The 12,962-nt window shown below is 38.3% G+C and overlaps 1 protein-coding gene across 1 annotated transcript; it reads right to left on the bottom strand.

Annotated features, from left to right (window-relative positions):
* Window positions 1–545: 545 nt before the first annotated feature.
* On the bottom strand, window positions 546–12,094 carry LOC122281438 (dolichyl-diphosphooligosaccharide--protein glycosyltransferase subunit DAD1). The gene is made up of 5 exons (XM_043092908.1): window positions 11,880–12,094; window positions 11,753–11,800; window positions 2,637–2,724; window positions 1,075–1,118; window positions 546–918 (listed from the first exon to the last, which is right to left on the bottom strand). Exons 1-5 carry the CDS (start codon window positions 11,961–11,963, stop codon window positions 835–837), a joined length of 348 nt encoding a protein of 115 aa, XP_042948842.1. The 5' UTR covers window positions 11,964–12,094; the 3' UTR covers window positions 546–834.
* Between the last annotated feature and the right edge of the window lie 868 nt (window positions 12,095–12,962).

The following is a 12,962-nucleotide window of genomic DNA, read 5'->3' as shown; positions in this document are numbered from 1 at the left end:
AAATAACTTTATCATCAATGTGCGGCTCCAATTCTTTGCCCTTTCTGATACGAAACATGGATGAAGCGTATTCAGAATATCCTTTCAATATCAATCAAATCACTCAACAGAAAAAACGATTCCTTAACTAATGTTTTATTTTTTTATTTTTTATCAAAATAAGATTTACAAATTATTTTACATACAAACATATTTTGCAAATACTTTTAAACATAAATTTTATGTGAGTTTGAAAATAAATTTTAAACATAAATACAAAGGAAAGAAGGGGTTTTTTCTTTTTTAAAGTAGAAGGAAATACTTAGGCCACTGGTGGCTCCCGCTGGGGCCACCGCTGGCCATTTATTTTTTTTTTTTGCTTTTTCTTAATGATTAAGAAATTTTATTTTAATATTATTATAAATTTTTTATATTTTTTTAAATATTTAAAAGTATTAAAAATGATTTGAAAAAATAAATAAAAATAAAAATAATTTTTTTTACCCATCGTCCAAAGCAGAAAAGGCAAGTGCTACAGAAAAACGGAAGCCCTCGAAATACACAAATTAAGCCTGACAAACCAAGGATGGCACTGACAAAAAGAAACCGAAGATGCACAGTAAGGACAAAATATTGATGTTTGTTTCTAGAGAGATGGGCCTGGGAGGGCCTGCAGAGTTGTCTGTGATAATTTCTTTTCCTTTCTTCTTGTTCTATCTCATAAGTAGTATGCTCCAGAGTCCAGAGTTACAAACCATGGAAAATTTGCTGCCACTGGATGGTAACTGCTTTATGGGTGTGTCCTAGTTAATAAGTTCAAGGAAACAAAATTACAGAACTACCAAAGGTGGCAATTTATCCGAGGAAATTCATAATAACCAAATGGAGCACCAAATTGCAGAGAACAAAATCAGCAAAAGCACGCTCTGGGGCTAAATCCTACAAGTTCAAAAAAGAAAGGTTGCATTAAAAATTACTGTACCAATAACGAAGCACTCTAAATTTAGATTCAAAATTGCTTGCATTCAAGTTTCCTTTCCTGCACATCTAAGAGGTACACAACAGGAAAAACTATCTAGGAGGGAAAAAGTTTACCTTGAATTCCTTGTTTTCCTTGTTCACTTGGATGCGGAGGCAAACTGCATTTGCAGTCAAGGAATTTAATCAGCATTGGAATCGTGCACTTTTGGGGAAGAGAAATTATTTGCAGTTATAAAATGCACAAACATCACACAATTTTTTTTAGAAAAATGAGTAGATACAAAACTTACTACTTTAAAAAAATTAATTTTTTAATAATAAATTCTATTTTTTTAAAAAAAAAATTACACAACATTTTTACACTTCACGATTCTAAATAATATTCCTTGGTAGAAAACTCATGCAGCAGTGAGGGCGGGAATTTCCAGCCACTTGTGAGGTGTTTCTTAAACTGCCATTTGTCCACTACCACTCAAACGTCACATTAGTCAAATTTCTACCATTTTACATTTTTAACTGAAACAGTTCTCTATATTTATTTGAAGTGCGTTGCCCAATTCCTATGACTTCAGTTTCTGAATCTTTATAGTTCTTATTCCAACCATCTCCTTCCACCCATAAATTGCTCTATTTGAATATTTAACCTTGGTGATTAGCAAATTCTAACGAAAACATCAAATTTCTTGCAACCCTTCCAATAATAAAAGATGAGGACTGCAAACCTACATAAAATATCAATTCAGTCTGTTAAAAACCATCCAACAGTCTTTCTCATTTAAATCCTCATTGCCGTGGTTTTTTACAATAAGGAGGACCGTTTATTGAGAAAATCAACGAATTGAGATATTGATCAAACCAATAAAGTTTCAGTTCCTTCATCCAGGCATTTAGTTTTTGTTATTGGCACCGGGTGTCCTAGAACAAAGTCTAGACTAAGTCCGGGAGTGCACAGGCCCTCAATAAAAAGTTTTCCGTGAGTGAACCTCAAGTAATTTAAAGGGAAGTTCCCCAAATCCAATGGCCCATAGAAATTGTTTGCATCCAAGAGGATTAGTTCCATATTTTTTTGCTCTAGACAAGACATCTCTAAAAAGGTTTTTTTATTGGTAAACAAGATTTTATTGATCATTAGAATATGAAAGAGCCCAGTATATGGGACATATACAAGTGCATCGCCTATGCATGGATATCTTAGAAGGTCATTACTTTTTTTTTCTAATCTAGAAGGTCATTACTTATTAGCATTGGCTTAGCCTTTTTCCATAGAGAACTTCGTACCCATGTTCTTAAGAGTGGTTTTTTTTTTTTTTTTTAAAGTAAAATTATGTTTTTAAGAGTGAATTACCAGACCAATTCTTTCTTTATATATAAGTAAAAATTAATTCTAGAACTATTCCTTTTATTGTAAGTATCAAATCAACAAACTATGCAGATTGGATGTCATGAAATATAAATGAGCACAAAAGGGGAGCAGGCTTGGGAAAAAGTAAAGTTGAAATATTTCAATGACACTAATTCACACTACTTAAAATTATATGGGGGCATGGCAGTTTCAAAAGAAGATGAATCATGGTTCACCAGGGAGGTCTAGATGCCTGGATTGCAAGAAATTTCTTCCCTCACTTTATGTGATCCACCCCTTACAAAATAAAAAGTAAACTAAATATTGTGCTTACCAGCGAGGACTGCTGTTCCTATGCAAGAAAGTAGGCCGGAAAGAAATGAGTTGAATGGGAATGATCCAACAACAGCCATGTAAACCACCTGGTTAGCAGCAAATAGAGGTAAAATGTCAGAACTGGACCGTGTTAAATTTAGAACCAGTTAAAATCATCTCTGTCCTATCATTCACTCCAGCAGAAAGAATAAGGAGTAAATGGGGAATACAAAACGAATCTCAAATTGGCAACATTCCCAGTTGAGATTGATTTTCAAGGACCAAAACCTTCCACAATCAATGTTAATTTTTGGAGGCAGATTCTTTCTGGTAGACTTTGACTATGAAAAAAAAGGCTTCCCCAGCCACAAGTAACAGCAGTTATAGACAAAGATATTGCTGATCAATAAGAGAGCAGCAAATCTAAAAGACTATAATCTTCCACGACAATATAAAACATTATCTAGTTACTCATAATAATTACTTAAATTATGGCAGTCATATCTCTTTTTCCCAACATCAGGCAAGGCTCAATGGTGGACCTTGTGCAGAATTTTATCTCTTTCCAGCTTCAGCAAGAAAAAACGTTTCTTGAGGAATTGTGGAGGAACTATTTCAAACCCATCTAGAAATGGAATGCCAAACAAATAAGATTTATTTTTAAAACAAAAAAAAAAATAGAAGGAAAAAGTGAAAAGTGGAAACAAAGCTGACTACTATTCTAACATTTATGTTGCTCAGCTGCTGGGTAACAATAAAGAAAGTATTATGAAAACTAAAATCATTGGAAAAACGTTCACTAAGAAGATGTGCCCAAGCCTAAACCTCGAAAGAAGCATCATAACTAAGGTGCTAGTACATGTAAAATAGCAATGCAGACATGGTAGAGGATAGACTGAGTTTATATTGGGTAGAGAGGGAGAATTTAAATTTTAAACTAGGCAAGCAACAAATATTGAAGATTTAGAAACAAGCAAAAAATTCAAAAAAGCTAATTTTCCACAGGAGAAAGATAGCAATTTTCAAAACTAAAAAGGTTTTGTGAAAAAGGAGGTAAGATAATTATCTGAGAATCAATTTCACCTCACCACACAAGAAGATGTCAGGTCGGGTTCAAACACCCTGAATGCAACTAAGATAAGGAGTTTATTGTTAGAAAATTGAACAAGGTTTCTTTGGGTGCACCTCAGGGGTGTGGCGGGCACAGTTTCTGTCAACTGCATATCAAACTTGGCAAGGGCCAGGGCCCACAAGAAAAGCCTATTTCATATCAATATATAGTTATATTGCTTGGTAAGCAAAGATGGAGATTAGTATACATAAGTGTTTGCAGACCATGGAAATCATGTTATTGACTGCTATTATCTTTGATCAATTCAACCTCGTGGTTTTGTTTTCAAGAGTTGCTTCCACACTCTTTAATCTCCTTCCTTCTGGATAATTCCATGACAGCCACCGATCAAAATTAAGTCTTAGGCCTGATTTGAATAGCAAAATCCTCCTAACTCGTCCCATCTCACCTCATCTCAACATCCAAACAACACAAACACAAACACTTTTCAATTTCAAATATTTAGCTTTTTCATCTAATCATTACCTAATTATTATAACTTTCTAACATTTAACATTAACATTTACTCGTGGGGGAAGTGCTTTTCTCTCCGTACACTTTCTCTCCTGTGATGGTTAGTGCTTTTCAGTTTCTTTAGTTGGGGTAGTTAACGACGGTTCTCACGGCGGTGCTTAGTTTAGGTTCTTGCTTTACGTTATGCAGTGGTGTAAGGAGGTTGTGATTGATTCAAAATGCTTTTCTCTCGTAAAGGAGGGGGGCAGGGTGGTTATCACAGAAAAAACTTGGAGGATGGTGGCACAGATAGCTCTGGGTCCATTAGCGGTGCAGTGGTTGGCAAAGGCCATGGCGGTCTGTTCAAAGGAAGAACAAAAGGAATTTTATACCTCAAAAAGGGAAGGCAGCAGTAGTTTCATTGCTCAACGGTGTTCAAATTCGAGAGGTCGTTATCTGGCAGTGGTAGAGTATGGAGTTGGTGGGAGGAGGAACTTCATATTCATACCAGAGGAAGAGAGAAGTGGGTGGATTAAGATGGGGGAGGTGCTGTGGGATTTTGTTGATGAAAGGAGAAAAGTGCAAACTGAGGACAGTAGGAAGAAGACGATAGGCAAGCAGTGGTTGGTGCAGTCACAGCCTTTGTCCTACAAGGAGGCACTGATGGTGGAGCAGCCGAAGGAGCAGCGTACTGAAAATGAAGAAGGTATGGCGTTGGGTCATGTCCCTGACAGAGAGACGTGCCTGGTCCAGGGGCAGAGTAGTAGCAGACAGCTAGGTGGCGTGTCTGATGGGGAAACGTTGAAGTTGTTGTGGGAAGCAAAAACGCAGATTTTAGACTTACATAGGAAAATAGAGTGCTTATTAAAGAAAGAAATGGGGCAGGCTTATTTTGGGCCGGATCTGGGCCTGGAGGGGGAGAAAGCTAGGGCCACGAGGCCTTTTCATCTGGGCAGAAAGGGGCCCACGGGTAAAGGCCCGCTCAGGAAGCCGTATGACCCGGCCTCATCTCACGATCCGATACCTCAAAAAACCTGGAGGATTCGAAACCTGAGACCCGACCCATATACATCGGCAGAACAGAAGTCTACGTCGACCCAAACTCAGGCCGAACAGATAACGACGGCGAAAGTTTTGCCGGCATCACAGACATCGCCGGCGAGAAGGGTGGAGCAGATTTTACCGCATCGTGTGGAGGAAAAAGAGGAGATTCAGCCTCCGACGGTTCTTTTCCCAGATATTTACGCACAGAACTTACCTATAGGTAGTATGGTGGAGTATTTCGCTCAAACGGAGTTGCATGGCTCAGAGGGAGAACACCTGGACCTTCTCGTAGAACACGGATTCGAACGGGATGAAGAGAACTTGGAGGAAATCGAAAAACAGCATATCCCGAGAGCTTTACCACTTGCTGTTGGGGGACAGAACAGTTCGGAGATCCTAAGGGAGGATCCTACGGCTCAAAGTGATGAAATAATAATGGTTCCTGACTCTCAAGAATTAAATCAGCCGATGACCTTAAGGGAGATTCCTAGTATTTCATCTGAAACCACCTCAGAGGGAGTGGAGATAATGAACACAATGGTGGAATGGGAAGGCCATAATCAGTGTGAAGGGCAGGGGGACAAGAGTCCATTTCCTTTAGACTGTCTTCTACCAAATGAGTGTGAGATGTCGGATTGGGTATTCAACAAGGTTAAAGACATTCAACAGATAGTGGGTATGAAGTGTGTAGGCTATGAAGAACAGTTTTTGGCCCTTCTCACGGCCATAGAGGTGGGCCATTCGCATTCTAAAATTAAAGGAGCCAAGAAACGAAGGGAGCTTAAGAGATTGGATTGGTCCTTGAACGAGGGTAGTTCAAGCCGTGATAGGGTCAAAGGGAAGGGTACGTTTGTTTCTTTATGAAGCCAAAAATAGTCTCGTGGAATGTTCGGGGGCTAAATGAGAATAATAAGTGCTCTCGCATAAAAAACTTGCTACGAGAATGGCGGGTGGATATTGTATGTCTACAAGAGACCAAGTTGAAACTGGTAACCAGAAAAATAGTGAGAAGTGTATGGCATTGCCCATACGTGGACTGGGTTTATTTGGCTTCGAATGGGGCTTCGGGGGGTATTCTTGTGATGTGGGACAAAAGGGTGATGATGAAGAGGAGTTCATAGGGGAATATACGGTGGCCGTCTCTCTTAAGATGGTGGAAGATAACTTTTTGTGGGCTTTTGCAGGAATTTATGGACCGAATGTTGATACCATCAGACATCAACTTTGGGAAGAAATTGCGGGGGTACACAGCTGGTGGGATCTCCCGTGGTGCATAGGAGGGGACTTTAACATCACAAGGTTCCCAAGTGAAAGATCAGGGGATAGTCGTATACGTCCAGCCATGACAGAGTTTTCTGATTGCATCTTTGAGTTGAATTTGGTGGATTTACCACTTATCGGTGGCCCATTTACTTGGTCCAATAGTCAGACATGGTCACGGTTGGATAGATTCTTAATATCGCCAAAATGGGAATGTCAGTATCCAGAGGTTTGTCAAAGAAGATTGCCGCGTCTATGCTCAGATCACTTTCCAATTCTACTGGATGGCGGAGGCATTCAAAGTGGGCGTAGGTACTTCAAGTTTGAAAACATGTGGCTTAAAAGTGAGGGTTTTGTGGATAGGGTAAGGAGCTGGTGGTCCTTGTATCAGTTTAATGGCACTCCCTCTCATATACTTGCAGGCAAACTAAAGGCTTTAAAGGAAGATCTAAAACTGTGGAATTCCCAATCTTTTGGGGATCTAGGGGAGCAAAAGAAAGTCATGATGGGAGAATTGCAGGTTCTTGATAGGATCAATGAAGGTCGAGCTCTCACCGTAGAGGAAAGATCAAGAAAGGCAGAATTGACTTCAGAGCTGGAAAGGGTATTATCTTGTGAAGAGATCTCTTGGCGACAAAAATCAAGAGCTTTGTGGTTGAAAGAAGGGGATAGAAGTACGAAATTTTTCCATAGAGTGGCAAACTCTCATAGGAGGAATAATACCATTGAGATGCTGAATATAAATGGTAGAGAGGGTACTGAGGCCCCTGTGATACGGGAACACGTGCTGAATTTCTATGAACAATTATTTACAGAAAGGGAGGGATGGAGGCCTAGAGTGGATGGTCTTGTTTTTTATTCCATTGAGCTGCAGACAGCAGCAAGGTTGGAAAGAGCGTTTGAGGAAGAGGAGATATACGAAGTGATCAGACGAATGGGGAAAGACAAAGCGCCAGGACCAGACGGTTTTTCGATGGGGTTCTTCTACACTTGTTGGGAGGTGATAAAAGAGGATTTGTTGAATGTCTTCCAGGAATTATTCTCGTCTGGGAAATTTCAGAAAAGTTTGAATACGACTTTTATTGCATTAATTCCGAAGAAGACCGAGGCTGCGGAAGTGAAGGATTATAGGCCCGTTAGCCTCATTAACGGGGTCTATAAAATTATTTCAAAGGTATTAGCAAACAGGTTGGGAGAGTCCATTGGTAAGATAATCTCAAAGCCACAAAATGCCTTTGTTAGGGGTCGTCAAATTCTGGATTTGGTTTTAATAGCCAATGAATGCTTGGATAGTAGATTAAAATCCGGTATGGCAGGGATTATTTGTAAATTAGACATGGAAAAGGCATATGATCATGTAAATTGGGACTTTCTTATCTATCTATTGAGGAGGTGTGGATTTGGGGAAAAATGGTGTAGGTGGATTAGATGGTGCATTTCAACAGCAAGATTCTCAATTTTGATTAATGGCAGTCCAGAAGGTTTTTTTAACAGCTCGAGAGGTCTAAGACAAGGGGATCCGCTATCCCCACTCCTCTTTGTTATCATCATGGAAGCCCTGAGTAGGATATTAATGGCTCTAGTTAACAATGGTTTGTTGGCTGGTTTTTCTGTGGGTGATCTGAATAGGGGCATTATCTCAATCTCTCATTTACTTTTTGCTGATGATACTTTAATTTTCTGTGAGGCTGATCAAGAACAACTTAGAACTCTGAAAGCGTTGCTGTTATGCTTTGAAGCAGCATCAGGTTTGAGAGTAAATTTTGATAAATTAGAATTAGTACCAGTTGGGAATGTGAGTAGATCTCGACAGTTGGCTAACACGTTGGGGTGTAAGGTAGCCACTCTTCCTATGACATATTTGGGTTTACCGTTGGGGGCGGCTTCACGAGCCATAGCTATATGGGATACAGTTATTGAGAAAATAGAGAGAAGATTGGCTGGATGGAAGAGACTGTACTTGTCGAAAGGAGGCCGGGTGACCTTGATAAAGAGGACTCTTTCTAACTTACCCACTTATTTTCTGTCTTTGTTTACAATTCCAGCTTCGGTGGTGGCAAGGATTGAAAAACTGTATCGCGATTTCCTTTGGAGTGGTTTGGGGGATGAATTCAAGTTTCACCTAATCAAATGGGACACGGTTTGCAGACCAATTTCTTCAGGAGGATTGGGGATAAAGAACTTGAGAAAATTCAATCGGGCTCTTCTAGGGAAATGGTTTTGGAGATATAATATGGAGCCGGAAGCTTTATGGAAAGTAGTAGTTCACAGTAAATATGGCAGCCTATGGGGGGATGGTGTACTAGAGAGGGGAATGGATCGTATGGAGTGGGGATTTGGAAGCAAATAAGAAGGGGATGGAATCTGTTTGCCAACCATACTAAACTTTTGGTGGGGGAAGGCACACGTGTAAGTTTTTGGAGGGACATTTGGTGTGGGGAGGAGGCATTGAAGGACGCTTTTCCTTGTGTATATCAAGTGGCTTGTGACCAAGAAGCTTCGGTCGCGGACCTTTTGGTTCGCTCAGGGGACCATGTTCATTGGAACGTCACTTTTTATAGAGCAGCACATGATTGGGAAGTAAACAGTTTTACAGATTTTTTCAACCTAGTGTACTCTATGAAGCCGAATGGATTGCATGAAGATAAGCTGTGGTGGAAATATACGGGAAAGGGCATTTTCTCGGTTCGCTCTTATTATAAGGCCCTTACAGCTATACCGAATGCTCCGTTTCCATGGAGAAGATTGTGGAGGAATAGAGCACCGCCCAAATCACTGTTCTTCATTTGGACAGCAGCCCTGGGTAAGATTCTGACTACCGATAATCTGTGGAAGCAGCGGGTAATCATTACTGATTGGTGTTGTATGTGTAAGAGAGCTGATGAGTCAGTGAATCATCTCCTGCTACATTGTGAGACAGCTAGAGCCGTGTGGTGTGAAGTATTCCGTCGTGTAGGGTTAAACTGGGTGATGCCGAAGTCAGTAGTTGAATTACTAGCCAGTTGGGCGATGCCGGGGGGAGATCTACATATCAAAGCTGTGTGGAAGATGGTACCTATCTGCATTATGTGGTGCATTTGGCAAGAGCGAAATGAACGAACTTTTGAAGACAAGGAGAGGACAACGGAGGAGCTTTGTATCTTTTTTTTCAGCACTTTATTTCTGTGGTCGCTAGCTATAGACTTTAATGGCCTAAATGTACATGAGTTTCTAGTGACTACTGTAGCTACCTAGATAGGTCTTACCTCTTGTATACCATCTTGTGTACTTGGGCTATGCCTATTATTATTAATACTACTGTTTACTTATCAAAAAAAAAATTATAACCTTCTCAAACTTCCATACAAAACACAAAAAACAATTCAACTTTTTCAAATAAAAAATATATATATATTAAAAAATAATATTTTCATAATGTTTTAACTCTATAATATTTTTATTCAACTTTTTCTCTCTTTTCCAAAAACTCTATAAAAATATTAACTCAAACCATTTTACTACTATTCACAGATAATCTCATCTCATCTCTTCTCACTATCCAAACCAGGCCTTACCCTTATAGTCCTTCATGATATCAAGAGTATATCCAATCCTATACAAAATCCAAGGACAATTGAAGTGAGTGACCCCAACTTCATACTTTTGAAGTAGCATGGTTAGTCTTCAAAGATGGAACCAGAACTTCTTATTCCCTGAGGGGGAGGGAATGGGTTTGAGACATGGAACTCATTATTCATTTCGATTGTAAAAATGAAGTAGGGATAGTGGCTTGGATAAAAATGTTTTGTCTTTTGAGATGAAAGATGTCACGGGAAGGGTTGTTACAAAAGATATGCAATTTTTCTTTACAACTTGCAAAACTTAAACAAAATTAACAGTCACTAAAGTGAACATAAAATATATCTTTGTATAAGCCGATTGAATCCGAACCTCTAAAAATCATAAACAAAATCAACCCACATGTATGGTGTTTCAACATCACTGCATTAAGTAATAATCAGAACAAAACAACTCAACAGAATTGAAATTCACTTGAGAATTTTAAGAGACATAATTGGGAGGACTGTTCCATAGTCTACACTAGACCGATTCTTTTAATTTTTTTATACATATAAAAATAAATATTGTATGTTAAATATGTTGGATTTTTTAGCAATGTATCAACTATATAAAGATGAATTATAATTTTGATAGGGCCAAACTAATTTTTTCAATTATCGATATTTTTATACTTTAAATAAAAACCATAGCCCCCCTGGGTTTCCATCGCTATTAATCATGGTGAAATCCCCATGGTAAATTGTCGGCCTGGCAAGGGTGATGCTCAAAGTGTTGGCTTCTCACCATATTAACCAACCCAACATTGAAGAACTAGGTTAAGATGAGTCCAACATTGTTTGAAGCATCTGGCACATCTTCAAACTCACAATCACAATATAAGCATTTTTGCTTGATAAACCTTGGAAATTTCAATTGAGCTTTAAGCTTCCCAAAAGTGATCTGTAGCCTTGCACAAAGGAGGATTCGAAAGTTGGAGTATTCAAATTAGTACTCTAGTCAATCGAACGAAGGCTTGATAATCTCAACAAAGCGAAGAGAACGAAGGCTTGATAATCTCAACAAAGCGAAGAGAACGAAGGCTTGATAATCTCAACAAAGCGAAGATGAAGGATCAAAAGATGATTAAGAGGCTTCAAGTATCTATAAAAATGCAGTTATGAATAATAAAACATCTTTGTACATTTGTAGGAATGTCCTGATGGAGAAAGTGGTGTAGATTAAAATTATCCACCAATCCATAATCACTACCCGTGCAGATTTTTCCGTACGGAATGATTGTCAGAAAAAATGAGACTACTGCATAGAGCTCAATACAGACAAGGCGGGCCAATACCCACGCCTTCGACAAATCATTCTTTGTACAAGAGTGGAATACCACTGATCTTATTTTAGCCGACCAATTTCTCAAAAAATAATAAAGAACAAAGAAAGATAGATCTTGTCCTGGTTTCGAAAAAGAGAATAATAGGTCATGATCTTGCGACTGATACGTTATCCGATCTCAGATCCAGTAAAATTTTCACTAGCTTAAACAAAATCAAAAATAATAACCATAACGACCAAAACATAAGTCGCAAACTTATGTCCTTTTCCTGAATTTTAACAGGAATGCGTCAAACTCAACAGTTCGCAACTACTGGCGCATTGACCTTGGAGATAGAAAACAATTTCATACACATACATGGATATATTGAATCGTAGAGTACCTGGATCAGAGCAGTGAATACGGCGAAACCCACATAGAGATCGATTATCTGCGGAAGAACACAATCCGGGTTAAAATCTTAACTTTCAGAAAGATAAAGTGAGCGATCGAGCGAGTGAGAGAGAGACTTTGAGATTAGTGGGGGTGGACGCATAAGCAGAACGGAGAGAGTGGAAAAGGGCTTGGGCGTCCTTGCTCGTCGACTTCGCCATCGCAAAACCCTTCTCCTCCCTGTGCTCTACTGCTAAAAATTCGAACAGATGGAAACCAAAACAGTCTGCTGACCCGTTTCAGGGGTCGTCGGTCGTCCAGCAAGTCACGAGGCTAATATGGTCATTCAAAGAATCTGATGAGCCTAGCATATAGTTGTTCAGTGTAAAGAAAATGAATGAAATGGAGATTATTTATCATTTAATTTAAAATTTTATCATTATAATTTTTTTTAATTTTTATATAAAATATAATAAATAATTTTAATTTTTTCAAACCTCAATTTAATTTTTTTAAATTTAAAATAACAATAATATTAAAAAATAATATTTTATTCAATTTTCATATAAAATTATCTCATCTCATCTTTAAATCCAAACAAATCTTTAATGGCTAAGAGTATTGGCATTGGCTTCATCAGAAGCCCAACCAAATGCATAAAAAGATGAATCTATGTAAATTAAAGCTGCATTAGTCTCGGCAAATGAAATAATGGAGAGTTTTGAGTTACAGAATTTTTAAATTTTTCTTCAAATTCGAAAGGCTACTATATACTTATCAGTCGATTATTTTATTATATTTTAATGACCAACTAATGTCCTTTTATTTTTCCTCTCTCATCAGGTGGTGGTATTGCTTCTGTTACTGGTGATTCTTCTACTACGGGCACCGATGCTGCCAAAGCAAACACGTCCGGGGCAGCGAGACTCAGTACAAACAAATTGGAATTGCTATGGTTGCATTCTTTACGAGGAAAGGAACTTGACTGAGAAATATAATTCCTAGCTTGATTTCCATTGGTCGTGTGCTTTCACAGTATTAATTGGCTTCTTTAATCTCCTTGTTCCATGTTTATTCTACTTTTCTTTTTCTTTTTTTAGTTTTTTTCATACCTTTTATGTAATTTGTGTGAATGTTATTGGGCATAATGATGACTTTTTTTTAATTTTTACATATATATTTTGATCTACAATATAATTTTAGAACAAGTACTCCTTTTT

This window comes from Carya illinoinensis, chromosome 11 (genome assembly GCF_018687715.1).
Source record: "Carya illinoinensis cultivar Pawnee chromosome 11, C.illinoinensisPawnee_v1, whole genome shotgun sequence".
Lineage (NCBI taxonomy): Eukaryota > Viridiplantae > Streptophyta > Magnoliopsida > Fagales > Juglandaceae > Carya > Carya illinoinensis.
Note: the sequence above shows the minus strand (reverse complement) of the source record. Positions and strands in the feature narration are given on the sequence as shown.